The 25,513-nt window shown below is 45.1% G+C and overlaps 1 protein-coding gene across 1 annotated transcript in view; it reads right to left on the bottom strand.

Moving 5' to 3' along the window:
• The window catches only part of CDS2 (CDP-diacylglycerol synthase 2), a 335,907-nt gene that overhangs the window by 168,880 nt on the left and 141,514 nt on the right, over positions 1 to 25,513 (bottom strand). Inside the window, exon 5 of the mRNA XM_085636351.1 lies at positions 2,264 to 2,403. Coding sequence (XP_085492477.1) covers positions 2,264 to 2,403 — 140 coding nt within the window. The remainder of the gene's footprint in view (positions 1 to 2,263; positions 2,404 to 25,513) is intronic.

The following is a 25,513-nucleotide window of genomic DNA, read 5'->3' on the forward strand; positions in this document are numbered from 1 at the left end:
ACGCAAAGCATGAGTATCTACAGCACACATGCCTCGTACATAAAGTATTCCCTTCTTTGGTCCAAAACATGTTTTATCAGATTTTCAACACTCCAGTTTTTAAATCATCAGGCTAAAAATAAACCGACCAGGCATAGGAAAAAAGTGACCATACTTCACTTTCAATATGTATTCACACTTATTTCTGATAAAGGGCTGCTGAAATAAAAGTATGATTGATGTGGGGTGGGTAGGATTACTGAAAACAGAGTAATTTCACTTTTGAAACATCAGTAATAGTCAATAATGTTTGGTATAATATGCTAAAGCATTGTAGCATAATCAAATTAAATACACATTAAAGAAACAAAATCCAGTCTATATTGAAAACACCCTTGATTGCCATAATTCCTGTTTATTTATATGTCAATAAGAGGTGAGATGACAAGGTAGACTTTATTACAGGCTTTCGTTAGTTTCTATGACATAGAAAGAACGGTAAGGACTAATAAAGGCTCTTTTGTCATCCAACCTTCAACTGAAATTGATATGGAAACAAAATGACAACTGCATTGAAGACAAGAAAAATGTTATTATAGGCAGAGACTGTCATTTGAAGGCATGTGCAAAAGGCACACTAAAGAGAAGCCAATGGGAGTGGAGGATGGGTCGCTAATGAGGAGTGATACACAGGGGAGAGAGGGAGGGACACAAGAATGGGAGGGTGTGCTGGGTGAGGAGAATGGGAAGGGCTGGTGGGCGGGGAAAAAAGCAAGACAGTAAATATGTATCTGTGGGAGTAAGAAATTAAAGAGATGACTGGGCAGGAGGAACAAGGATCACACAGAGAAAAGAGGAAGGGGTGGGAGAGCGGAACGAGAGTGTGATGGACAGGTGAAACAAGAGTGAGGCACGCTTGAAAGAAGAAGGGGCTGACGGAAGCCAGCAGGAGCAGAAAAAGGATGGGAAAAGGTGGGAACACGCATCAAGGAGCCAACAGAGAGACCTGTAGTTGGAGTGTAATATTTGTATAACACTACCCCACTGTAAAATAACCATGCAGTTCAATGCTAGCATTCCACTGGAGGTGGGAAGATACACCATACCAGGCAATTGCATTAGAGGAGACAGAAATACTTTTCTGGACTGAGCGAAGATGTAAGCTACAAAGTCTCAAAGCAGTGGCAGAAAGAGGGTGGTAAAAAGGCTAATGGTATTAACAGGTGGGTCCAGAGCTCACTCTACGTAGAACAGAGGCAACAAGTATGTTTTACAGCTGTGTTGCCAAAACCCTGACCTAATGAGTCACATGGAACATTTACCATAAAGAAAAGTGGCAAGGGGTACTTAAAAGCCATGCATAGCATATAGATTGTTACGCGTTTTAGATTGCAGTATTAAATGAATGCAACCGGATGCTACTGGAAATCAGGCACTAGGAATACAATTGTTCATTTTTTTCCAAGAGTGCATAGAAGACAAGAGCTTGTTGCTTGTGCTTTCCAGAGTGGGACAGATAGGCACATCAAGCAGCTATTCATCAAGCTGACAAGTTTCTAGAGTTCAAAAGGGGGTATTCAATGACAAACCTGTTTAGGACAAAACTGAACATGCATCCCTTTTGGCTGTTTGGAGAGGATCACTACCATAGGTCGGATATGGCATTTATGTAACATAAAAAAGTGAGCGTTCTTTTTTCAATATGCATTCCGCATTTATTCTCATACACAGCATGGAAATCTACTTTGCACACTCTGTCCTGGCACGTCAAACACTGCCATAAAATAGAACTTGAACAGAGCGAGGCCAGAGTTGCCTGGAGTCTTTTTATTGGCGTGAAATGAATAATTGATTTTCATGACATTTCCATGCAACCACAATGTAGGTACTAAAAATAAACACAAGGACTTCAGTTGGACAAAAAGAAAACGTTACATTTTAAGAAGAAAAGTACAGTGGTAATGAAGGAAAGAAAACAGTAACTAGGAAAGGGAGAGAAATAGAGGCATGAGAGATAGAGTAGAGATATAAACAGAAGAGAGAGATAGAAAGAAAGAGGTGGCGGTGGCAGCCTGCATGTGTTCTGCCAAGAAACAATAGTGAATAGTATTTCTATTGATAACTAAATTAAAAAGTGGACTAAACTAATCCTGAAAATAATTCATTAATAAAAACAAAGTAGAACTTACTAGTACAAACCTTGAAAAAGAGATCATGCGCAAAAAAACACACAATAAAACATATGCAGGTCTAAAGGAGTAGGCAGAGCTAGAAAAGGACTTACCTATAAGGTAGAGTGCGAAGGATATGAAGCGATGATACTTGCTTAGGATCCTCAGAGGCTCCTCTCGCTGCACTAGGGTGAAGAAGTAGTCTGTAACAGTCTCCCCGTAGAAGAAATAATTTACACACAGCAGGAAGTACCTGGAACAGAGAGAGGAAAAGGTTAGGCTCCTTAGAGAGAGGACCATCCATTGACTGCTACAGTGGCAGATAACCTCTTACACTTCGAGTTTGAAAATTCAAGCAAGTGCCATTTTGCTTGTTTTTCCATGCAAAGTTCTGATGAGGTTTAATTCCTGTGGCACTTAAAACATTTCTGCTGTGAACTGTATTAGCCATGTCTTAAACCTGCTGCCAGTCTGTTGTATTCTATTCTAAAGCTTATAAGGCAGAGATAAAACAATAAAAATTAATAAGCATTGGTAAAGCCAATAGGTCTCGACTATGGGTGAGCTATTGGCTTTGTCAATCGGGTGTGGGTGGGGTGAACGGGAGGACGGGTATGGTTGGTGAACAGGAGGGCAGATGTGGGTGGTAAACAGGAGGGCTGGTAGGAGGAGATTACAGGACAGGTATAAAAGCATTATGGAGCGGCCATCGCTGGCCCCTTGATAGAGTTTTTTTTTTGGTGTGTTGGGGAGGTAGAAGAAACAGACGGGTGGGCGATGAGAGAAGAAAGAGGGACAGGGGTGGGAAGTGAGAGAAAAAAAAAGAAGGACCAGGGTGGGAGGGGGAGGAAAGAACAGGGACGAGGTGGCGCATGGGAGAAGAAGAAAGAGGGACTAGGCAGGAGGAGATGGATTCAAATGCAAGCTTCCCAGTTCAAAAATAAATAAGGTCAGCAATGCAAACATGTTTATCTGCCATCTGATATCTGCAAGCAAGCCAGGAGTGAGGATGTGACATAACGGCAAAAGCTGCCAAATTCCGAGCTGGGAAGCCAGGTTTGAGGCTTGGCGCCAGCTTAACATTCTTCATCCTTTGCCCTCAGTCCTGACTTGCAGTTACCTCATTCCCCTGCTCCCTTTATTTCGACATATGTTATTGATTCAAACATTAAGACATTTCCCCCGGCTCAGGACATCAAAGTGATGTGCTGTTCCAGGCCAGTCAACTTTCCTAAGCTTGTAGAAAACCCAGCTCTGCGCTGGAGCACATTGGCTCAGCAATGGAGTCTATCAAAGATTAGCTGACCCTGTCTAAATGAAACAATACATTGCTTGGACAATGGTAGCCTGTTGGGTGACAGAAAGGAACGCTAATCATTCAAAGTCACCTTTTTTTATAACTCAGCTTTGCTCTTGACCTCTTGTTATCAATACCTTTCCGTCATGGCGGACAGCTCGTCTGTTTCCTTCTCCCCTCTTTTCAAACATGTCACACTGCAAATTAGCCTTTTACGAAGAAAGGTTTATTATAAAGATTGGTAATTCAATGGCTGTTCTTTAAAGGTGATAGAAATGATACACTGTGTTTTTTACTAACTCCCAGGGTAGGAATAACACTGCTGGTGCAGAGATCCCCCCAGCAGGTAACCAGTTAGTGTATCAGGCGAGGCTCAGAACCAGCTTTCTGTGGGAGGCAGCCAAATGATTGTGCACTTTCTACCAGGGTCTGGTGGCAGACAAAGACACAAATATTTTCGGACTGAGGTTATATGAGGGCGTCTGCTGAACTCTGAAGTTATCAAAATCTTTCAAATTTGCTTGGGTGTGACAATTGACATTTTACATCAGACATTTGCCTGAAGATTTTACTGTGACATGGCTCATCTTGCTTCCGTGTTTGAAGGTCTCGAAGACAGAGCTTTGCAGTGCAAAAATAAATGTCAGCACAAACATGTGTATCTGATAACTGCAAGCAAGGGGAGAGGATGTGGCAATACAACCAAAGCAGCAAACTTTTGAGCTAGGGAACCAGGTTTGACTTTCAGCACCGGCTCAACATCATGTGACTATGGACAAATCAAGTAATCTTCCCATGCCAACACAAAATGAATGTGTCCTGGTGTAAAGCGTTCCAGCATCTTCAGGTTGAGTTTGCGCTATATAAAAGCTGTAACAAAAACAAAAGTCAGAGGAGGGGACAAAGGCATCTGACCTCCAGGCTCATTATTTGTGCTGTGTGGGGGTACAGACAACAGGGAGGTTGCTGACAACAGAGCCAGCCACTCTGTAGAGTGGCTCAACAAAATGAAAAAAACAGCTCCCAAAAGTGCGAGCAGTGTAAGAACAAGTACCTGAGCCATGCTCCAGGGGAAGGTTACATGCAAGAAGAGGAAACTGCTGAACGCAGAGCTGACCAGCAAGAAGCAAGCAACTGTGAGTGGCTTTAGGGCCAACCAACGGGAGGTACTGGGCAGCCTCCAAGCCCACTAACAGTAAAGAATAGGTCAACCTCTCTCAATGAACACACATCACGCCACACCTCAGGGAGCTCCACTGGCTCCCGATACACAAATGCATTCATTTCTATCTCCTCACACACACATTCAAGGCACTACACAACGTAAGCCCCACTAACCTGAACAGACCCATCTCCTTCCACCAACCACCGACATACCTCCGCTCCACAGGACTCTTACTTGCACTTTGCCACGTATAAACAGAACCAGATCAGGAGCGTGGGTTTTCTCTTACATTCTTCCTAAAGCATAGAATGGTCTCCCACTCCACATAAGAGCCGTCTCCTCTCTTCTTGAATTACACAAGAAGCTAAACACCAGGCTTTTCAATTAACTAACCTACCATAGTCAGGGCTAGACACACACACACCTGTTCAGTGCCAGAATACCCTCACGGGTGATAATGCACTTTACAAATACACATAATAGGTTTTTGGAGATGGGACTCAATGGTACAAGTGGTCTGGCACAGAGTTAGAAGTTCTCCCATGCCTGATTACTGGTCTGAATCATACTCAAAGGCAGCAAGACCATAGCTTATTCCGATCTGAAAATATTTTGCTTGGCCTATGCACAACGTATTACCGGTCTCAGTCCTGCCCTTATTTATTTATTTATTTGGTGTTTTATATAGCACGAACATGACCCTAATCCGGTATCAGAGCTCTTTACATTTACATAACTTTCCACTTAGAACAGTACAAACACCTTGCAGTTACAGTAAACCTTATCAATATACGATAAGTGACTAGCAACGGTTTTGCTACAAAGACATTAATTATACATTGAATTGTGAACGAAACATTTGTGCATGACATTCAAATTTACAATACAAAAAAGATTTTAGTGGTCGCTGTGTGGTAGCGTGTGTATTAAACAAGAAGGTCCTCTGATAATGTCAAGACTGCTGGAGTTAAGGTAGGAATTTGCTCATAAAAAAAGGTTTTGGCTGCGTTTTTAAAAGCCGCGATGGACGAGATTTTTCTTATGTTAGGGGGGGAGGGCGTTCCAAATTCTTGGTGCTGCTCCAGAGAAAGCTCGGTCATAAGTTATTTTCTTTCGGAAGAGGGCCAGTTACAGTAATACCTCTCCATGACTCCGAGAGACCCGGCATCCTCCTGATAGAGTGAGTTTCTGAGCTAGGTACCTGGGTGTATTGTAATGTATCACTTTGTGAGTGATACATTCCATTTTCAGTTGTATTCTTGCTTCGTAGGGCAGCCAGTTGAGCGCTTTCAGATGAGGGGTGATGTGGTCGAATTTTCTGGATCCGGTTATAAGTCTTGTAGCTGCATTAAGACAGGCTTTTAGTGGTGCTGTTGAAATCTTAGGAAGACGGGCTAGTAATGTGCAACCATACTCGATCCTTGATATGACTAGAGCCTGGACTGCGGTTTTAAGGTCTGAATTATTTATGAAAAGTTTCCGTTTTCTGAGGTAGCTTAAATGGAAGCGGGTGTTTTTTGTCATCGTGTTGATATGTGCAAGCATGTTCAGGTTTTTGTCTAGCGTAATGCTCAGGGATTTGGTTGAATCCACAATTCTCAGAATACAGTTTAGCGCAGTGATTAGTTTGGTCCACTCCACAATATTTGTAGCACTTTTCTGGGAGGAAATCAAAAGGAATTCAGTTTTCTGTGGGTTAAGTTTGAAGTGATTACTAGTTAGCCAGTGGAAGGTTTTCTTTAATGCCTGGTTCATGATACCGATCTCTATCGATGTGATCTTGATGTAAAGCTGTGTATCGTCAGCTTACATGTGGAAGGAGATGTTTACTTGCTGTAAAATTTCTGTGAGTGGCTCTACATACAAATTGAATAGAGCAGGGGATAGTGTTGAGCCCTGTGGTACTCCGAATCAAATTTCAGGCTGAGGCAGATAAAGTTTGGTTCACTATGAATTTTTGCGACCTGTTGCTAAGAACGAACTAAATCACTTTAGGGCTGTCCCCTTTAAGCCCCTCCTTTATTTCAAGCGATCTAGAATTTTGGTATGGTTTACAGCAGGGGTCTCCAACCTGTCGATCGCGAGCTACCGGTAGCTCGTCAACAACCTACCAGTAACTCGCATCCCGATGCCCGCTTTTGTACCCTATCATTGTCATTGTTTATTTTTAGGCCTTTTTGGCCTCTAATTCGTTCTAGAAAAGTGGGTGACGTCAGTCCGGCGTGAGCAGTGCGTGTTTCAATCAAGCTGAGACTCTCTGCCCTGCTGCCGCCTCAGAGGTACCACGTGGCCTGACACAGCGTGCATCACAGCACTAACTAAACAAGATCCAATCCTGAGTGACCAGCACCCGGCAGGGCCTACATGTGATTCAACGGGGCGGTGCCTTTCCTCTTTTTTCTGGCAAGGCGTGCCTACCTATCATGGCCACACAGGGTGCGCAGACACTGGTGGCGGCAGCTTAAATTTGTTATTCCAGGTGCCAGCAGCTGCTAGGGTTAAGTTTCACCTTTTAGCCATGTGGGACAGTGAAAGCCGTGCTTTTTGGTGCCTTATAGATTAGGCATCATAGGATGATTTAGTCCTCCTGGGGCCACCCTGGCAGACAATGGTTGCAGCCTGGTGAAAATAGTAGGGAACACTGACCTTAGCCCTCATTAAAAGACTCCTCTGCAGCCACCGTAAACCAGCACTGCAGGCAGCATGCAATCTGCGCACTGTCCCGAGCCCCAGGCCCAGTCAAGAAAAAAGTCTCTGCAGCTTCTGCCTAGCGTGAAGCCATCGTCAAAGTACCAGTATTGACTACTGCCACAGAGGGATGACTGATGCCTGCAGTTATCAGTGTCCTTGAATGATTTCACTCGACTTGCACATGCCCCCTTCTGAGAGAGAGCCTCTGCCCCTGCCGTAAGCGAGAGCCAGCAGAGCAGCGCAGCAAGCACCAGGAGTAAGACAAAGTTACGGTAAGCCTACAAACAATTATCTGGGTGCACTTTGTGGGGAACCAAATAGGGATGTGAGATGTTTAGTTCAGGTAATAACAAGTCTTAGGATAGGTAGTTTGAAATACCTTAACCTTACGTGCGGCCTACCTTTCTGATTTACGCTTGGCCTGCGGACAAATCTAGAATTGTCTACTGTTGCAGAGAGAGGCATATTAATCTATAAAACATTGTATACTTAGGAACAACTAGCAAACAGATAAAACAAACCATCTGTCAAATGTGTCAATGAGAATATTTGTCCAATTTGAGCCTTCACTTGAAACGTCTTGGGCAAAATAGTTTTGTTTGATAACAGGATTAAAGAAAGTTTCTCCACCTTCACTTATCCTATATTTTTTTTAAAGAAAATAGACCGTGTTGCCTTCTACTAATGTTTACAGGACAATGCATTTTGTGAGGTTGGTTTATGTCCGACTATCACTAAACTACTTTACTGTGACACTAAATAAAAAATATACTTTCCTCTTTAAAGAGCGAGCAAATAATTGAAGTTATTTGACATGCAGGTTAGGTCATGTTTGTACGACTTTTCGAGGCCTGCTCTGTTCTAAGGTCAGACACTGGTTCAGGACCTTCCATTTCAGGGGTTTTATGTCAGTTTAAGGGTTTTACCTGAACATTACATGTCTCAGAACTGGGTAATTTGTGATAAATATTTATTCGCATGTATATTACAGCTTGGTTTTAACCATAATAGTGTTATTCACAGAGTCACTCATTGGAAATGAAATGTCACACATATACATACTAAACACATAGAAATGTCACACGTAAGCAACCTGAAAACTTGGCAGCTGTGGCCCCAAACATCATTTTACATTTCTATTCATTACATTTTAGTGAAATGATGAGAGAAATGCAAAATAACTTCATGGCTTCGTTTTGTGCCTAGGAACAACATGCAAGACGCACCTTATTAAACAAAAAAAAACCTGTAAAACGCTGCTTTAATTTAATGAAATAATGGGAGAAATTTCAAATGAAGTGTTAATTTGATGGCATAATAAACATAAGGCTCTTAAGTCTTAACACATCACTTTAAATTCATCCCATTTGCAAAAAGTACCTACCCCCTGTAGTGCCTATATTTTCTGCAGCCAATGACCAGGGAAAGTTGAAACATGAGCCAAGCTTATGCGTATGTCCCCTTCCTTGCACATATTTGAACATTTTGTAAATAATTACACAAAAGTCATACAGAAATGGTATCTTTTAAAAATTGCCTACTTGTATTTCTCCAACAAGGAGAAACATTTCATCAGACAATCAAATCATATCACTGCATTGAGAGGCATTTTTAGGAGTGATAGTTTTTAAACATGAAACAGTCATGAACTCCTACCGTCCCTTATGACAATGCTATATTAATGAACTAAGATGGAAGTCATGTGTACCAAACATGTGGGATAGCTCATTACTGCATGGAGCACCTTTATAGTCTGTCAGAGGAGATTTTTGTGCAGTGCACACCCTGAACTCAAGCATTTCAAGGTGCCATCATGTGTTATAATAAAGAAAAAGAAGACATGATGTAATAATTGGGGGGCACTGAAGTACTTACCTACATGGTCAGAAAGCTACATTATGTAGGGTGTGTGGTTGGAATGGTGTTGTCATTCTTTTTTGAGAAGTGTTTCGTGTTATGGGTGATGACCACCGATGTGCATTTACCGTGTTATGGGATGGGACCGTGTGTTGGATGACAAGGCATGAGAGACAGACATGCAATTTATTGTTTTCAGTATTCTGGTAGCTTTACACAGCTCCGCGGGATCCTATACTTTCTTATGATTGTAGTCTACTTAGCTGGTGACTGCAGAGGCCAGGATCACACAGTTTGTTGAAGAGGAAAGCCTGGATTATTGCTAGGTTTTCTGGTTTCATGTTGTGCATTGCATACATACACTAAATGGGTAGCTCTTTCTCTGTAGAGGCCCTTTAGTTAATTAAGCTGGGCGTGGGGGAACTTTGGGAACAATTCGCGGGTTGCCGTGCCTTTAGTAGCTCACAATGATTTTCACTGAGCAGAAGTAGCTCTCACTACGGAAAAGGTTGGAGACCCCTGGACTAGATCGTTGGCCTTGGGTTTGTATTGGTCAGGTAAATGTTGAATAAGATCTTAAAGCTCATCGTAGTGAGCCCTGTCATATCTGGCAATCAGTGCTTGTGCATTAGCTATTCTCCAGTGATTGGTTGCTTGGGAGGCAACTCATTTGCCTGATGCATCTAGCAGTTTAGACTCTTTCTCTGGAGGTGGAGAATCACCAGAGGTTTGGGAATTAGCACGTTTTCTGGCATTTGAGACTACCAAGGAATGCAAAAGGGAGTTGTCCTTTAATGTAAATTGAATCGTTAGGGGCAGGTTTATACTTTATCAATCAGAGTATTGAGAATCCTGGTCCTGACAGGGTCTTTAAATATGTCTAGTGCATGTTTGATGACACCTTTAAGCGTGGGTAATGTATGTATTGATTTTTGTGACTGAGCAAATGTATCTAGTAGGAAATCTTCGTCCATGGGGTCTGAATGTAGTTCAACCCCATGATACTGCGCAGCCCAATTAATGAGCTGACTAAAACCTATATTCTTATCTGGGGGGATGGCCTAGATGGGTATACATCCGGATCAGGAAGGTCTGGAGGATCTGTGGGATTGTTGTAATCTTCCCATGTATCCTGTGGAGTAGTGTTATCATCAGGGTCATCTAGAGGATCCTTATTGTGTCCACCCCCGTTCCCTAGATCATCCTCATCCTGTGGTAAGGGCGAGTATGGAAGTATTGGAGAAATTCTAGGAGAGTGTATAGGAGAGTTTGAAAGAGACAAAGGTTTGGTAGGAAGAATAGGAGAAGAGGGTCTTCGGGTGAAGTTGCAAAGTCTTTTCTTCACAGGTACCTCAGGAGAGTGTGGAGTATCAGATTTCCTCATCTTTGCTAGGATATTGATAATATGGCCTGTTTTAGGGTCAACATGTAATGTCTTTTGTTTCGGATCAATAGGATCTGGCCGAAACATTTCTTCCTGCTCGTCTCCTTTTGGTGCTGATTTTTTCGGTTCCGAGCGTGGTTTTGATTTGGGCTCTGGAACCGTAGGAGGGGTCTTGTGCTCCTTTGGCTTCGATGTCGAGTCCGAAATCTTCTTTGGATCCGAACGTTTTTGGTGTTTGTTCAGTTCCGAGGCCATATGGTTTTTCAGTGCCAAAGATTTCGATACCGAGGCCTTTTTGGGTGTAACGGGAATAGGGTGTGTCCCTGATTTCGGTACTGAAGGTGTTTTATGAGTACCAACATGCGGCTTGCTCGGTCCCGAGCCGCCAGAAGGCTTTTCTCTTGTATTCGGAGCTGGGCCCGGAGGCAGGGCTTCTGAAATTTTTCCTCGGTCTCGACCTAGGCCTTCAGGCAAAGTTTTGACCGTGGCCTTCTGTTTATCGGATGGGGCAGGGGCATGGACATTTGTACCCACTCATTGACCTAGAGTAATGTGGTCATCGGAATCGGAGTCATCAGCTTCAGAGACAATGTCGAGCTCCTCCGTATCCTCTGCCTCTGGAACATCGGTGCCTTCGTCGAAAATGTCGTGTGGCACCGGTGTAGCCTGTTGAGCCAGAATGTGTCGTCGAGCCCGGTGATCACGTATAGTCTTTTTGGAGCGAAAAGAGGTGCAGGCCTGGCAATCCCTTCCCTAATGTTTTGGTGAGAGGCAAAGGTTGCAGACCTTGTGGTGGTCACTGTGTGGAAATTTAGCTCCACACTGGGGGCATTTTTTTTAATGGAGTCCTTTCCATTGGCCGTAGAGCCAAGTGGGGCAGATAGGCCCAGCGGCCCACGTCGACGACCGGAATCGAGGATTTTGAGGTTAGCCCGTCGAAGGGCACGCAAACGAAACAATACCGTTGAGCGGTGATGAGTTGCACGTCGAAAAGGGTTGGGAACACGGTACCGAACCGAAGCGCAGCAAGTCACATCTGTACCCGATGGCGGGGAAAAAAAAAAAAACAATCTAAGGATGGAGCTGATGCCCATGCGCACTATCGTCCAAAGGAGGAGTCACCTATCTCATGACTACAAAGACTTCTTCCAAGACAACAACAAACATCCGAGCCTAACACCAGATGGCGATCTATGCACAAGTATGTATTCTGCAGCTCATATGCCTCAAATATGTAATATTTAAGGACTCCCCTGAACCTTGTTCCTCAGATTCGACGACCCACAAAGAAGGAGGACCAACGAGGGGTGCAGTAGTGGAGAAGAAGAACGATGACTGACTTGGCACAGACCTATCGGCTGGTCTCCTCATCCAGCGACCCTGCTCCATGAAACCAGCATGGCCTGCAGCCAGCAATCTCCAAGAATCCCAGGGACCTGTGTGGTCTTCCACAAAGACTCTTGTCTCCCGTGGACACCGGATTTGTTCAGCAAAGAAACCAACACAAGGACTCTGGATCTAGGCGGATTCGCAACACTTGCACCACTCTGCACCAGACACCCACAGCCCTAGTCCAGGTGGCCCACTGACCCAGTAAAGTCTCTCTGGCGATCCTGACCTGGGATCCAGCAGTGGATGACCACTCCTGACTTTCCCCCTCGATGCCTGCAGCCTCAACCTGAAGGATACCCCTGACCGGATCTGGTGAGGGAAACCAGATGCCTAAATACACCCCTGCACTCGCAGTCCCCAGGCCTAGGAGTGCTCAACTGACTGTGTCCTGGCATCCCCCTACTATCCAACTTACATCTCCAGTCGTGAGATTCCTTTGCCCAGCCTTCCTAACCAAGCCCTCAGCAGCTTTCTCCAAGCAATGATCTCCATTGGTTTCAACTGCCCCCCCACGCCTCCTTTGTACTCTGCACGTGGCCACCCCTGCCCCGCTGGTGGTGCAGTCTCAGTGCTATTTGGTGGACCCTCCACTACTGACCTCAACCCCCAAGGCCTGCGTCCCTGCACTGCAGGGACTTGCCTGTAATTGGTGCCTTTTCAAGGTGCACCCAACCTCAGGGCCAAGTGACCTCTGCACCCGGCCGCACAGTGGAGCTGGTGGTGCAATACCTACCTTAGTCTGACCCTTGCTCTCTGTTGACCAAAACCCTTGGAGACTGAATCTGAAAACCGTTTACTTACCCGTCTTTTTCCCGTAGGATTTCATTGGTCTTAGTATTGTATCAATTGTGATTCTGAATACAAAGCATTTTTTCTGTACTGAAATCAATTCATGCACTTGTAAAGTATTGTTTTATGCTATACAAACCTTTTGCCAGTAATCAAAGCAGTGCATAAAAGTCTTCTTACATGTAACGGAGGTCAACTTGGTTCTTAGAAATAAAAGTAACTAAAGTAATATTTTTACAAACATTGGCCTAGAGTCAGTCATTGAGTGTGTTTCTGCCTTGTAAGAGTATGTACACCAAATGAATTCACACTACCCACTGATAAGATGGTTCTTAGGACCAGAGCTGCTTTCCTGCCAAAGGTGGTCATTCCATTCCACTTGGGGCAGTCCATCACCTTAGCTACTTTCTACATTCCCCCTCATCCTTCTAAGGAGGAGGAGAGACACAATTGTTTGGACCCCAAGAGGGCAGTGTGCTTCTACTTGGACAGAATCAATTACTTCAGGCTGGATGATCAACTCTTCATAGGATATGTGGGCAAGAGGAAGGACAAGGCTGTCAAAGTGGATAATCTTGTGCATCAAGATCTGTTACACCTTGGCCAAGAAGGATCCTCCTGAAGGTATTCGTTCTCATTCTACCAGAACCAAGTCTTCTTCTTCGGCTAGAGGGGACAGTGTGGTTGACATCTGCAAAGGGGCAACTTGGCCTCCCTCCATACTTTTGCAAAGCACTATTGCGTGGATTCCGAAGTGAGGAGGGATGACCATTTTGCTCATTCTGTGGAGCAGGACTTTTTGATATAGGCACAAAGGCACCCACCTATGAGTGCAGGCCTTCTTGTGGATTCAATTCAAAAGGTGAGGAATCTACAGGCAGATGTATCTATCAGAAAAACAAGTTACCTACCGTTGGTAACGCATTTTCCGGTGGATACAGTATCTGCCTGTGAATTCTTCACTGACCAACCCACCTCCCCGTTGCCGACCTGCTTATACTGAAAATGTATTAATGTTTTACGTTATTTTTTTGCTTAAATCAGGAGGTTACTGAAACTTAGCAAATATCTATGCTGTAGTATTTCCATGTTTAGTTGTGTTTTGTATACTATGTATACTTGTGGGAAGGTTGTTATTTCACCCATTTCGCCTCAAAGGCACGGAAAAAATGGGACGAACTAACGTCAGCAGGCCGATGAGATCTACTTATGGCTCCGATGATGTCACGTGGAGTTGCGTGCAGAGCCGTTCCATTGTGACATCCACATAGACGTGGGAGAGCTGAGGAGAAAAAAGGTCTCTGTGGAATGCTGCACATTGTTATAATTCAAAAGGTGAGGAATTGAAAAAGTGAGGAATCCACTGGCAGATACTGTATCCACCAAAAAAAGCTTTACCAAAGGTAAGTGACTTGTTGTAAATGTAAATGTAAATGTAAAGATATTTATATAGCGTAAATCACCAACCGGTCTCTAAGCGCTTGCTTAGGGAACCCGTCCTGGTATTCCCCTGTGAGATAACCCAGCAGGACATCCACAAGGTGAAAGCCAGGCATCCCGCCGCGAGGGGCCATTGTGGAGATTAAGCAAGCTATTGCCCAGAGTCGCAGAGTGTGAACCCATGAATCGAGTATGCACTGGAGCGAGAATTATCAAGTCCATGGACAATTTATGGACTCAAGACCCAGCCGAGCCGGGAATTGAACCCTGGTCCCGGGCTGACCTCTGCTTCCAGGTCTGCCTACTCTAACCATTGAGCCACACTTCTTGTTCATATGGCATGCTCTAAGCATTTTCCCCACACTCCTGCTATGCAGTCTCACAACCGTCTTAAAAAAACAGAAGAGCCGCATAATGGGATACCACTGAAATTTACCAATCTCACCACCTCCTACTACCAGCAAGGCTTGTAGGGAGGTTGGTGAAGAGCCCCTTGTAAGTTTGAGCTCATGTATTTGTGTGTGTCTATGTGTATGTCTATATTTGATTGAGTGGGGGTTTGTGATCAAATCTGCAATGTCTTTACAGTGTCAAATGCTGCTGAGAGGTCAAGCAGGATTAGGAGACAGGTTTCGTTGCGGTCAAGGGAAAGTAGAGCATCGTCCACAATGTGCAGAATCGCTGTTTCCGTGCTGTGGTTTGGTCTGAATCCTGATTGGAAGTCATTCAGCAGGTTGAATTCAGAGATGTGTTGGCTCAGTTGTTGTTGTACACCTTTTTCCAGCACTTTGGCTAGCATGGGAATGTTTGTTACTGGTCTGAAGCTGTTTAGGTCTGCGGGATTCTCTGTCTGTTTTTTTAAGATTGGAGTGACTTGCCCTATTTTTAGGCAGTCCGGTAGTGAGCCTTGCGATAGCGAGGCATTAATAATCTTTGTCCATGAGGGGATGAGCAGGTGGTTTACTGTAGACCAACAATTTGCAGGAAGTGGATCATTGAAGTGATTGTTTGGTTTTATGGTCAAGATAATCTTTGCGATATCTGTGTCAGAGACAGGCTTGAATTCTGAACATAGAGCATTGTTTTAAGGCCTTTCCAGCACTGGTTGAGATGGAGTCTCGGCTAGGGTGTTCTTACTGATCAAAAGGCAATCCGCTGCCTTTTTGAGCTCCACCTTCATCGTTATGGCTTTGCTGTAAAAAAGGAGGAGAATTCTTCGCTGCCTACGTTTGATTTTGATGTTGTTGGTGCAGATTTGGCAGTTTTATTGGATTGATCTTTTAGTATTTCGAAGAGTTTCCTTGGTCTGTTTTTTGCATTATCCAGTTCTTTTCTAAATAAGTATTTTTTTGAATTTAGGATGCTTTTATTGTACATCTTTCTGGCCTGGCTTAGTTGGGTTAAGTGTGGTGAGGAAGGGTGTTGTCGATGAGGAAGGGTGTTGTCGCCATTTCCGCTCTGTGAGTCTGAGTGATCGTCTTTCTTTGTTGAGGGAACCGTTGAACCAAGGGTTTTTGTCTTTGTCCGGAACCCTTTTGAGTTGTAATGGGGCTATGTCCTCTATTATGCTCGTCATCGTATTATTGTAGTAATCCGTGAGGTCATTGACGTCTTCCAGATTATTGGGAATTTGCAGTTCTTTCTCACAGCGCGCTACAGGTATTTCCATATTGAGCCCTCTGGTGTCGCAAATCCATTTTCTAGGTTTTATTGATTGTTAGGAGGTTTTCTTTTTTATGAGGGGTATTTGGAAGGTAATGATGTGATGATCGGAAAAGTCGCAAGGGGGATTTCGATTAGAGATGATCCAATCTAAGGTAGAGCCTTTTGAGTGGTTTGGTAGATGGCATTCTTGAACCAGCGATTGATCTACAATGAAGGTGTTGAGTAGATTGATCTGAATGTCCGTATTATCCTCCCAGTGAAGATTGAAGTCTCCTAGGAAAATATCATTAGAAAGGGTAGTAGTGTTTGCTGTGATGATTTCTATCAGCTGGTCTATGAACATGGTATTTTTACCGGGAGGGTGGTAAAATACGTGAAGTTTACAAGTTTGATTATCTAGGGGTCTTAAGGACAGTCCAAGATATTCACAATACTGTTCAGGGTCTGATTGTACTTTCGTAATGGCTATGTCAGAACTATGTATAGAGGCTATACCTCCGCCCTTTTTGAGTGGTCTGTCTAGTCTCACAATGCAATAGTTTGAGGGGACTAATAGATCTAGGTATGGGGAGGAAAAATCAGAGAGCCAAGATTCTGTTAGGATAGTTACGTCTGTTTCCTGGTTTAAGATGAGGTCGGCTATGTCAGCGGCATGTTTCTTTGCTGACCGACAATTGCCTACTTTACACTAAATCACAAAGTGTGCATGTTAGTGACGGGCCACAACTCCTGCTTCCCAAGCTGCCACATACTCAAGATGCTGTGTTTAGTAGTGCATATCTGTGTAGTTCAGTTTAAAAAGAGGTCATCACTTCAAATAAGGCATGATTTAAAGAAGACATTAAACGCTTATAACTACTCTGGAATGAAAGCAGGAGAAGGATGGTGGCTTAATGCCAGTCAGTCTGTCTGCTGTTATGTACTGAAATAATATATGGCGATACATAAAGGTACTGCAAGACACAGACAACACTGAGGTGAGGCTTGAGGCCTCAAGCCGTTATAATGCCACAGAGCTCGGAGCGGACTTGCTGTGTCCTTTTAATGTGCCCGTTTGGGCATTTTGCTCCTTTTAAAATGTTGTCTTTTTTCTTCCATTCCGTTAAAAGCTCACAAGGGGCCCTGTTTTATATTTGCCACTATCAGACAGGTCTGGCCTTCTAGCCAAGAGCAGTTTGTTTTCTAGTATTATTAAAATGCAAAATATAAGTCCCATAAGAGAACCCATTTTAAGGCTTAAAACTCAGGAAAAACTACAGGTCTTACATATCATAGAGCCACTTAGCATATCACAATTCCCAAGGTAAATCTGCATAAGTCAGTGCAAAATAGTGGTGGGTGTCTGAAAATCTTTATTATAGAGAGAGATACATAAAAAGGAATAGATACATAGAAAGAGATGGATACATTGAAAGGGACGGATTCATAGAAAGGGACGGACGGACAGATAGACTACACAATGTGTAACTATGTAATATGGACCAATATTGCCATCTCGGGCTTCTGGTGGCATCATAAAACAGACGGCAAAAAGTCAAGTGGTTTGTGAACGTCATCAGAACCCCGAGATGTTATTTATTTTTTATATTACATGTTGGTTTTGGGGGATTTCGTTTGCAAAAGCTGTTTCCTGTAAAGTACAGCTGGCAATGGACACTGACTTGCATTAGAGTGCATACATTTTGTTTAAGTTTCATGAATACGTTGTTGATAGGACAATGAGGATGGCCACTGACTAATGCTTAATGACAAATGTGAACGTGGCTTCAGCGTTTTCTGCATAGTTTTGGATTTACAGCATTTACAACATAGTTTGCAACATAGTTTGCAGATGCCCCAAACAAATGCTGGTTCAAGCTCAAATTAATAAAAATAATACTGACAGGCAGAGGCCTAACACAGGCCTTTGCGGCGCAGTGGTGCCCCAAACCTTTAGGGGGCACCCTTTCAACCCAAAGTCAATTAACACTGGCGCGATATGGGAGACTCAGGGGCTGCATATGAGCTGCATAATTTGAAATGTAAATAAATTACCTAGCAGCATAATTTAGATAACCTTGTTGAGGGAAATTGGGATGATGATTGGCTGGGGTGTTAGCACTGGTCAAGCAACAGCCACAATCCCTGTCATGGCGAATCACAAAAGTCACTAAATTAACCTGTGTATAACCCTGGGTAGCTTGGCACAAGAAGCAGTTAGGCTTACATTATAGACAATGTGTAAAGTATTTATGCAGCACACAAACAGCAATAAAGTGAAAACACAACACAAGAAAAATCCCATACAAATTTAGAACAATAGAGTAAACTGTAATAAATTATCTGACACCAAGACAACAAAAATCCAATCAGTAGAACCGGAGATATGAATTTCGAAAGTTGTTAGTAAAAACTAGTATCTAGCACATTAAAGCACCAACCATGGGCATCTAGTTGCATGAGACTGGGTTATAGTAAAAAAATATGGCTGACCACGATGGACCGTGGGTCGGATACAAGAAGGGGCACTTACCTTCAGACCTAGAAGAATTATATAGAAAAATATTCTGAGAATGTAAAGAACAGCAGGGTAAGGCTGCAGGCTGTGTCCCAGGAGGAAGCGTGGTCGTCCGGGAGCCACTGGCTGAAGCCATGGTGAAGATTTCTACGCTCAGACTTAGTCACTTTTTGGAAGTTGACAATCTTCAGCAGGACGAGGCGGGAGGCTGTTGCCGAGGAGAGTTCCAGGAGGCCGGATACCCCTTTGACGAAGGACCGCTGAACAGGATTTGCCACTGTGGCAAAGAACGTAGCAGGAGCTGTCAGGAAGTTAAGCCAACCTAAGCAGGTTGATCCCATTATTCTCTCGGTTCTCAGAACAATTTTTAGCCAAAGATTCTCTATGTCCCAAGTTTGGGATTTTGGCTATCTGGACACTTTAGAACCACCACCAAGGGTCGAGGGCTGGAGAGGCACCACTTGGGGGCGAAGTAGGGGTTAGGACTCACTCAGGCTGAGTCCAGGTGCGGGTTCAAGATGTGGGAGCCTGTTATGTCCCTGTGGCTCTGAACAGAAGGCCAGCAAATTAGTCCTTGGACTCACTCTTGTATTCCTGGGTTCAAATGATGAAGCAGGGATCAAGCAGCAGAACAGGCCTTGGAGGGTTCAAGGCAGGCTCCAGGCAGCAAAGGAGCCCTTCCACGTGGAGCAAAGCAGTCTTGTGGAGTACAGAGCAGGCCAAAGCAGCAGACAATTTTCTGAAAGTCCTTCCGCAGGTCCAGAAAGTGGACTGAAGAGTGGGTCTGATGGCCTTATTTTTTATATCTGGTGCCCTCTTTGAAGTAGATGTTTCTAGAGGTTTCTGTTTAAAGTGCTTGGAATTTCCAGACTTCCCGGTCCTGGCTCCAGGCTGGCTGCAGGAACAAAGCAGTGGTGACAAGCCCTTTTTGTGAAGGCACAGCATAGCCTATTCAGTTGCAAGTGGGGCTGTGCCCAGGTCCGCCCACCCCTCAATCCTGCCAGCAGATGGCCCATTCAGGAACACCTAATTCCTCTATTGTGTGACTGTCGGGAAGGAATTCACAACGTCTAACTACACCCAGTAATGTGACATAGGCAGGCTGCAGGCACTAAATGGTAAAGGGCAGGAAAATCCAAACTTTCTAAAAGTGCAATTTTCAAAATAGTAAATTAAAATCTGATTTACCATTAAAGAGAATTTGTTATTACAATTTCAAAAATACCAAACAGGAAATGTTATTTTGTCCCCAATGGCACTTAATTGATGTAACATGGCAACCCAATTTTATCCTATGACGCAGGCAGGCCTTACACTAGAGAAAAACGAATTTAGGAGTTTTTCACTACCAGGACATGGAAAACTTAGAAGTAAATGGATAACCTTATAATTACAATGCACCCTGCCCTATGAGCTACCTAGGGCCTACTATAAGGGTGACATATGCAATAAAAGGAGAGTTTAAGGCTTGCTAAGGGGGTTATATTGTCAAGTCGAATTGGCAGTTTGAAACTGCATTCAAGCAGCAATGGCAGGCCTGGGAAATGTTTTAAGGGACTACTTAAGTGGGTGGCATTTCATTTACAGGCCCTAGGTATATGGTATACCACTCTAAAAGGGACATATAAATAAATTAAATGTGCCAATTAGATATAAGCCAATTTCACCATGTTTAGGAGAGTAAGCACAAGCACGTTAGCACTGGTTAGCAGTGGTAAAGTGCACAGAGTCCTAAGGCCAACAAAAATAAATTCCAGAAAAAATAGAGATAAAAAGGCAAAAGGTTCAGGCGTGACCCTGGAAAGATGGCCAGCTCCAACACTTGATGCATAATCATAATAGCCATGAGAATGGTAAAGCTCTGGAGAGTGGTTTGGAGGCTGTCATGATGATGAAATCTGTATTTCACGGGGAACCATTAAATATTTTCTATATTTCACCGTTCCCTATGAAATGTGGTTTTTTTATGACTACATTTTGAGCAATAAAAACAGAATCATGTAACATGTATACATGTGTTGACCCTATTCTTTGGATTTGTTTTTTAAATTATTGCCTCTGCTTAAAACATGAAAATTATGCAGACCAAAGAGGGACAAGCTGCTTTCACTTATTGTTTGCTTCCTGGGACAGGGTAGCAACAATGCTCTCCATGAAGAGTAGATTGAGTGATGTTCACCTTTCCTCAAAGATTGGGAGGGAGATTATGGATGATATTCAAATGCGGGGTGTGTACTGTAAAATATAGATGTCAGTGTTTTTCCCTGCTACCAAAGAACTGTGGGGTCCACAGAATGAATATGCTACTTACCAGTATGCATCTGTTCTTGGCATGTAGGGCTGCTGACATTCATATCTGTGCATAGATCGCCGCCTAGTGTTGGGTCCGGATGTTTGCACGTTGTTGTCCTGGAAGAGTCTTCGAAGTATCCTTGGATAGGTGACTCCTCCCCTGGACTACAGTGCGCATGGGCATCCTCTCCATCCTCAGATTGTTTTTCGCCATTGTGGCAGTGATGGAGTAGATACAGAAAGTGATGACCATGCTTGCAGTAATTCTGAGAGCTGCAGCTGCGACAGGCGCCGGGGAGGAGGGAGGGCGATATGAATGTCAGCAGCCCTACATGCCAAGAACAGATGCATACTGGTAAGTAGCATATTCAGTTCGAGGCATGTGGGCTGCTGAATTCATATCTGTGCATAGAATACATAGCAGTGCCCTCTATTAGCGGCGGCTACCCGTGCCAGCTGCAGCGGTCTGAAAAAGTGTCTTGAGAACAGCCTGTCCTACAGCTGCCTGCTGTTTTGACTGCACATCTACACAATAGTGTTTTGTAAATGTGTGTGTAGTGGACCATGTGGCTGCTCTGCATATATCATGCAGGGGAATATTTCCTAGGAAGGCCATGGAAGCCCCCAACTTACGTGTTGAGTGGGCTCGTGGTGGAATAGTTAATGTGCGTTTTGCTTTTTGATAACAGATTTGAATACACTTAACTATCCATCTGGCTATCCCTGCTTTGGAGATGGCGTTACCTTTGTGGTGTGGGGCAAAGGCAACGAACAGTTGTTTTGTCTTCCTGAAGGGTTTAGTCCTATCGATGTAGTACATGAGGGCCCTCCGTACATCTAGTGTATGTAGTGCCCTTTCTGCAACAGTTTGTGGGTTTTGGAAGAAAACTGGCAGTTCAATAGTCTGATTCATGTGGAACTGCGATATTACTTTGGGCATGAATTTGGGGTTGGTACGTAGTACGACCCTGTTGGTGTGTACCTGTATAAATGGCTCTTGAACGGTTAGTGCCTGGAGTTCACTAACTCTTCTTAGGGAAGTGATCGCTACAAGGAAGGCCACTTTCCAGGTAAGGAATTGAATCTCGCATGAGTGTAGAGGTTCAAAGGGTGGACCCATCAGGCGTGTGAGGACCAAGTTGAGGTTCCACATTGGAGCCGGTGGGTGGCTTGGTGGAATGACTCGTTTGAGTCCTTCCAAGAATGCTTTGATGGCAGGCACTCTGAATAGAGAGAGGTGCTGCCTGGTTTGCAGATAGGCTGAGATTGCGGTCAAATGGACACGTATAGAGGTGTACGCCAGATTGCATCGATATAGGTGTAAGAGGTAACAGATGATGTTTTGGATGGATGCGTCCAGCGGGTTGATGTCATTATTACCGCAATAAATGACGAACCTTTTCCATTTGGCTGCATAGCAAGCCCTGGTAGTGGGTCTCCTGGCCTCCTTGATGATGTCCATACAGTCAGGTGGCAGGTTGAGATAGCCAAACTCTAGGACTTCAGGAGCCAGATCGCTAGGTTCAGCTGTTGCGGATCTGGGTGCTGAACCTCTCCATGGTTCTGCGTCAAATGCGCGGGTTTGATCCGCAGCCTTTGATGCGGCACCACGGAAAGTTCGAGGAAGGTGGTGTACCACGGCTGGCGTGCCCACGTGGGAGCAACTAGGACGAGTGTCAGGGAGTGTTGTCGGAGTTTGCGGGCCACTAGCGGTATCAATGGCGCTGGGGGAAAAGCGTACGCAAATCTGCCGGACCAGTTCATCCATATCGCATTGCCCTGCGACTGCGGATGTGGGAATCTGGCGGCGAAGCTTTGGCATTTTGCGTTTTCGCTTGTCGCGAATAGGTCTATTTCCGGATGACCCCACTGCTGGAAGTACGGTTGGAGTACTGATGGGTGTAACTCCCACTCGTGCATCTGGTGGCTGTGTCTGCTGAGCAGATCCGCCATCTGGTTGTCCTTGCCAGGGAGGTGTTCCGCCATGAGGAACATGTTCCTTTGAATGGCCCACTTCCACATGCTCTGAGCCAGATGAGACAACTGTGGAGAGTGTGTTCCTCCCTGTTTCTGTATGTAGTACATTGCGGTCATGTTGTCCGTCCGGATCAACACGACCTTGTTGCATAGATGTACTTTGAATGCCTTCATGGCTAGGAAGATTGCCATCAGTTCCAGAAGGTTGATGTGCAACTTCTTTTGTTGTGTTGTCCATAGTCCCTGCACTGTGTAGTGGAGTACATGAGCTCCCCATCCCTGGAGAGACGCGTCCGCTGTCAGTACTATCTGTGGGACAGGCTCTTGGAATGGTCGGCCCTTGCAAAGGTTTTGTGGATTCCACCAATGCAGAGAGTTGTATGCCCGACCGCTCACCAACACTAGGTCCTTTAACTGTCCTTGAGCCTGATTCCACTGACGTGCTAGGCACTCCTGAAGTGGGCGCATATGTAATCTCGCGTGCGGGACTATGAAGATGCAGGAGGCCATCATGAAGATGCAGGAGGCCATCATGCCTATCAACTGCATAAACACTCGCGCTGGAAGTGAGTGATTGGGTTTGAACTTGGAGATCAGCAGTTGTATGCTGTTGATCCTCACTAAATTTGGCTGAGCTGTGGCCGCCAGAGTGTCTATAGTCGCACCTAGGTACTGTTGTACGTGTGCGGGCTGGAGATGGGACTTTGGATAATTTAGTGAGAATCCCAGACTGTGAAGAAGGTGAATGGTGCGGGACATGTGGCTTGCACATTGCTGGGCTGACTTCGCTTGAACGAGCCAGTCGTCTAGGTAGGGGTAGACGTGTATATGCTGCCTCCGTAGATGTGCTGCCACCGTAGCTAGGCACTTCGTGAAAACCCTGGGCGCTGTTGTCACGCCGAAGGGAAGGACTTTGAACTGATAGTGCTGCCCCTGAACAGTGAACCTGAGGTATTTTTTGTGTGAGGGGTGGATGGGTATGTGAAAGTACGCATCCTTGAGGTCCAGTGTGGCTAGGAAGTCTCCCTGCTTGAGAAGCGGAAGGACTTGCTGTAGAGTGAGCATGTGAAAGTGCTCTGAAAGAATGTACTGGTTCAGGGGTCTCAGGTCTAATATAGGTCTGAGCGACCCGTCCTTTTTTGGAATTAAGAAGTAGAGGGAGTACACTCCCGTACCCTGCTCGTGGATGGGTACGACCTCTATAGCGCCTTTTAGAAGCATACTTTGCACTTCTTGCTGTAAGAGCGTTAAGTGCTCTGAGGACATAGGACGGCTTCTTGGTGGTATTGTGGGTGGAGTGGAGGTTAACTCCAGACAGTAACCGTATTTTACAATATCTTTGACCCACCTGTCCGTGGTGATGGAGTTCCACGTGGACAGGAACCTTTGTAGCCTTCCCCCGACAGGTGTTATGTGGTCGGGAGGAAGGGAGAGGGCGTCACTGCTTGTTCTTGGGGGAGGACCTGGTGTTGCCGTAGCCACGTCCTCTGCCCTTTGTACTGGAGCCACGATATCCACCTCGGGTGTTTTTATCGTAGGTGGTCTGTGTATTGCCTTTGTTATATGTTTGTTGTGACCCCTGTCCTCTACCTGGTCCCTTGTTTCCGGGGCGACGAAAGGAGCCGCTCCGAAAGGACTGAGTTTGTAGGGCGCCCATGGACTTTGCAGTGTCCGTGTCCTTTTTTATCTTTTCGAGGGTGGTGTCAACCTCTGGCCCGAATAAATAGTCGGGGTTGACGGGCTGGTTCAGTATATTGTTTTGTACCTCAGGCTTGAATCCTGAGATCCGTAGCCAGGCATGTCGTCGCAGCATGACGCTTGTGTTTATGGCTCTGGCAGCCGTGTCTGCAGCATCTAGTGCACATTTGATGGAAGCGTTCGTGAGTAGCTGTCCTTCTCTGATGAGCATTTCTGCGCCTTCCTTGAACTGGTCAGGGAGATGTTGGAATATTTGCTCCAGTGTGTCATAGTGCGCTCTATCATAGCGAGCAAGGAGCGCTTGAGTGTTGGCTATGCGCCATATGTTGGCAGCTTGGGCGGCAACTCGCTTGCCAGAGGTCTCTAACACCTTGGACTCTTTGTCCGGGGGAGGAGCGTCACCTGTCGTTTGCGAGTGTGCCCTCTTGCGTGCATTTGCTACGACGATGGAGTCGAGTGGTAATTGGCCTCTGATGTAAGTAGGATCCCCAGGTGCTGATCTGTATTTTTTATCAATCCTGGGGTTTATCACTCGTGCCCTGGTGGGTTCCTTGAAAATGTCCTTGGCTGGTTTGAGGACCCCCTTCAACATTGGCAGAGTCTTTACATGTCTTTCTGAGGATGCAAAGGTGTCCATTAGAAAGTCATCTTCGATGGTATCAGAGTGAAGCTGTACCCCATGGTTATTTGCAGCACGTTCAATAAGAGCGTTGAACGCCGCAGTATCCTCCGTAGGAGATGTTTTTGCCCCATAGAGTTGTTGGTCCTGTGCATCGAGAGGTGCACTGGGGTCTGCAGGGTCGCCCCAAGTTTGATCAGGGTCCTGCTGGTCATCAGGGTCCGTGTCTACATGGTAGGGGACTTGGTCATCCATGTAGTCCTCCAATGCATCCGTATCGGAGCGTGTGGGGGAGAACCGGTGTGGATCCTGGTAGGATGAATGGAAGGGTTCATAAAGGAGAGGTTCCGATTCTACAGGCAACTTCCTTTTTAGTGGGATCCTGAAAGGGTCCAATGGCGGCTCCGAAGTTATCCTTCGGTCGTGGAGAATCATCCTGCCAGTGTCGGCGTCGATGACACGTGCCGGAGACGTCTCAGCAGGTGTGACCGTAGGTTGGGTGACCCGTGTCCTGAGTTGGAACATTTTTGGGATTGTCGACGGAGGCAAGCCGAAGGTAATGTTGGCCGGCACCGAAGAGGCTGCTGGAGCTCCGATCGA

The sequence above is a fragment of the Triturus cristatus genome, chromosome 11 (assembly GCF_964204655.1).
Source record: "Triturus cristatus chromosome 11, aTriCri1.1, whole genome shotgun sequence".
Classification (NCBI taxonomy): Eukaryota; Metazoa; Chordata; class Amphibia; order Caudata; family Salamandridae; genus Triturus; species Triturus cristatus.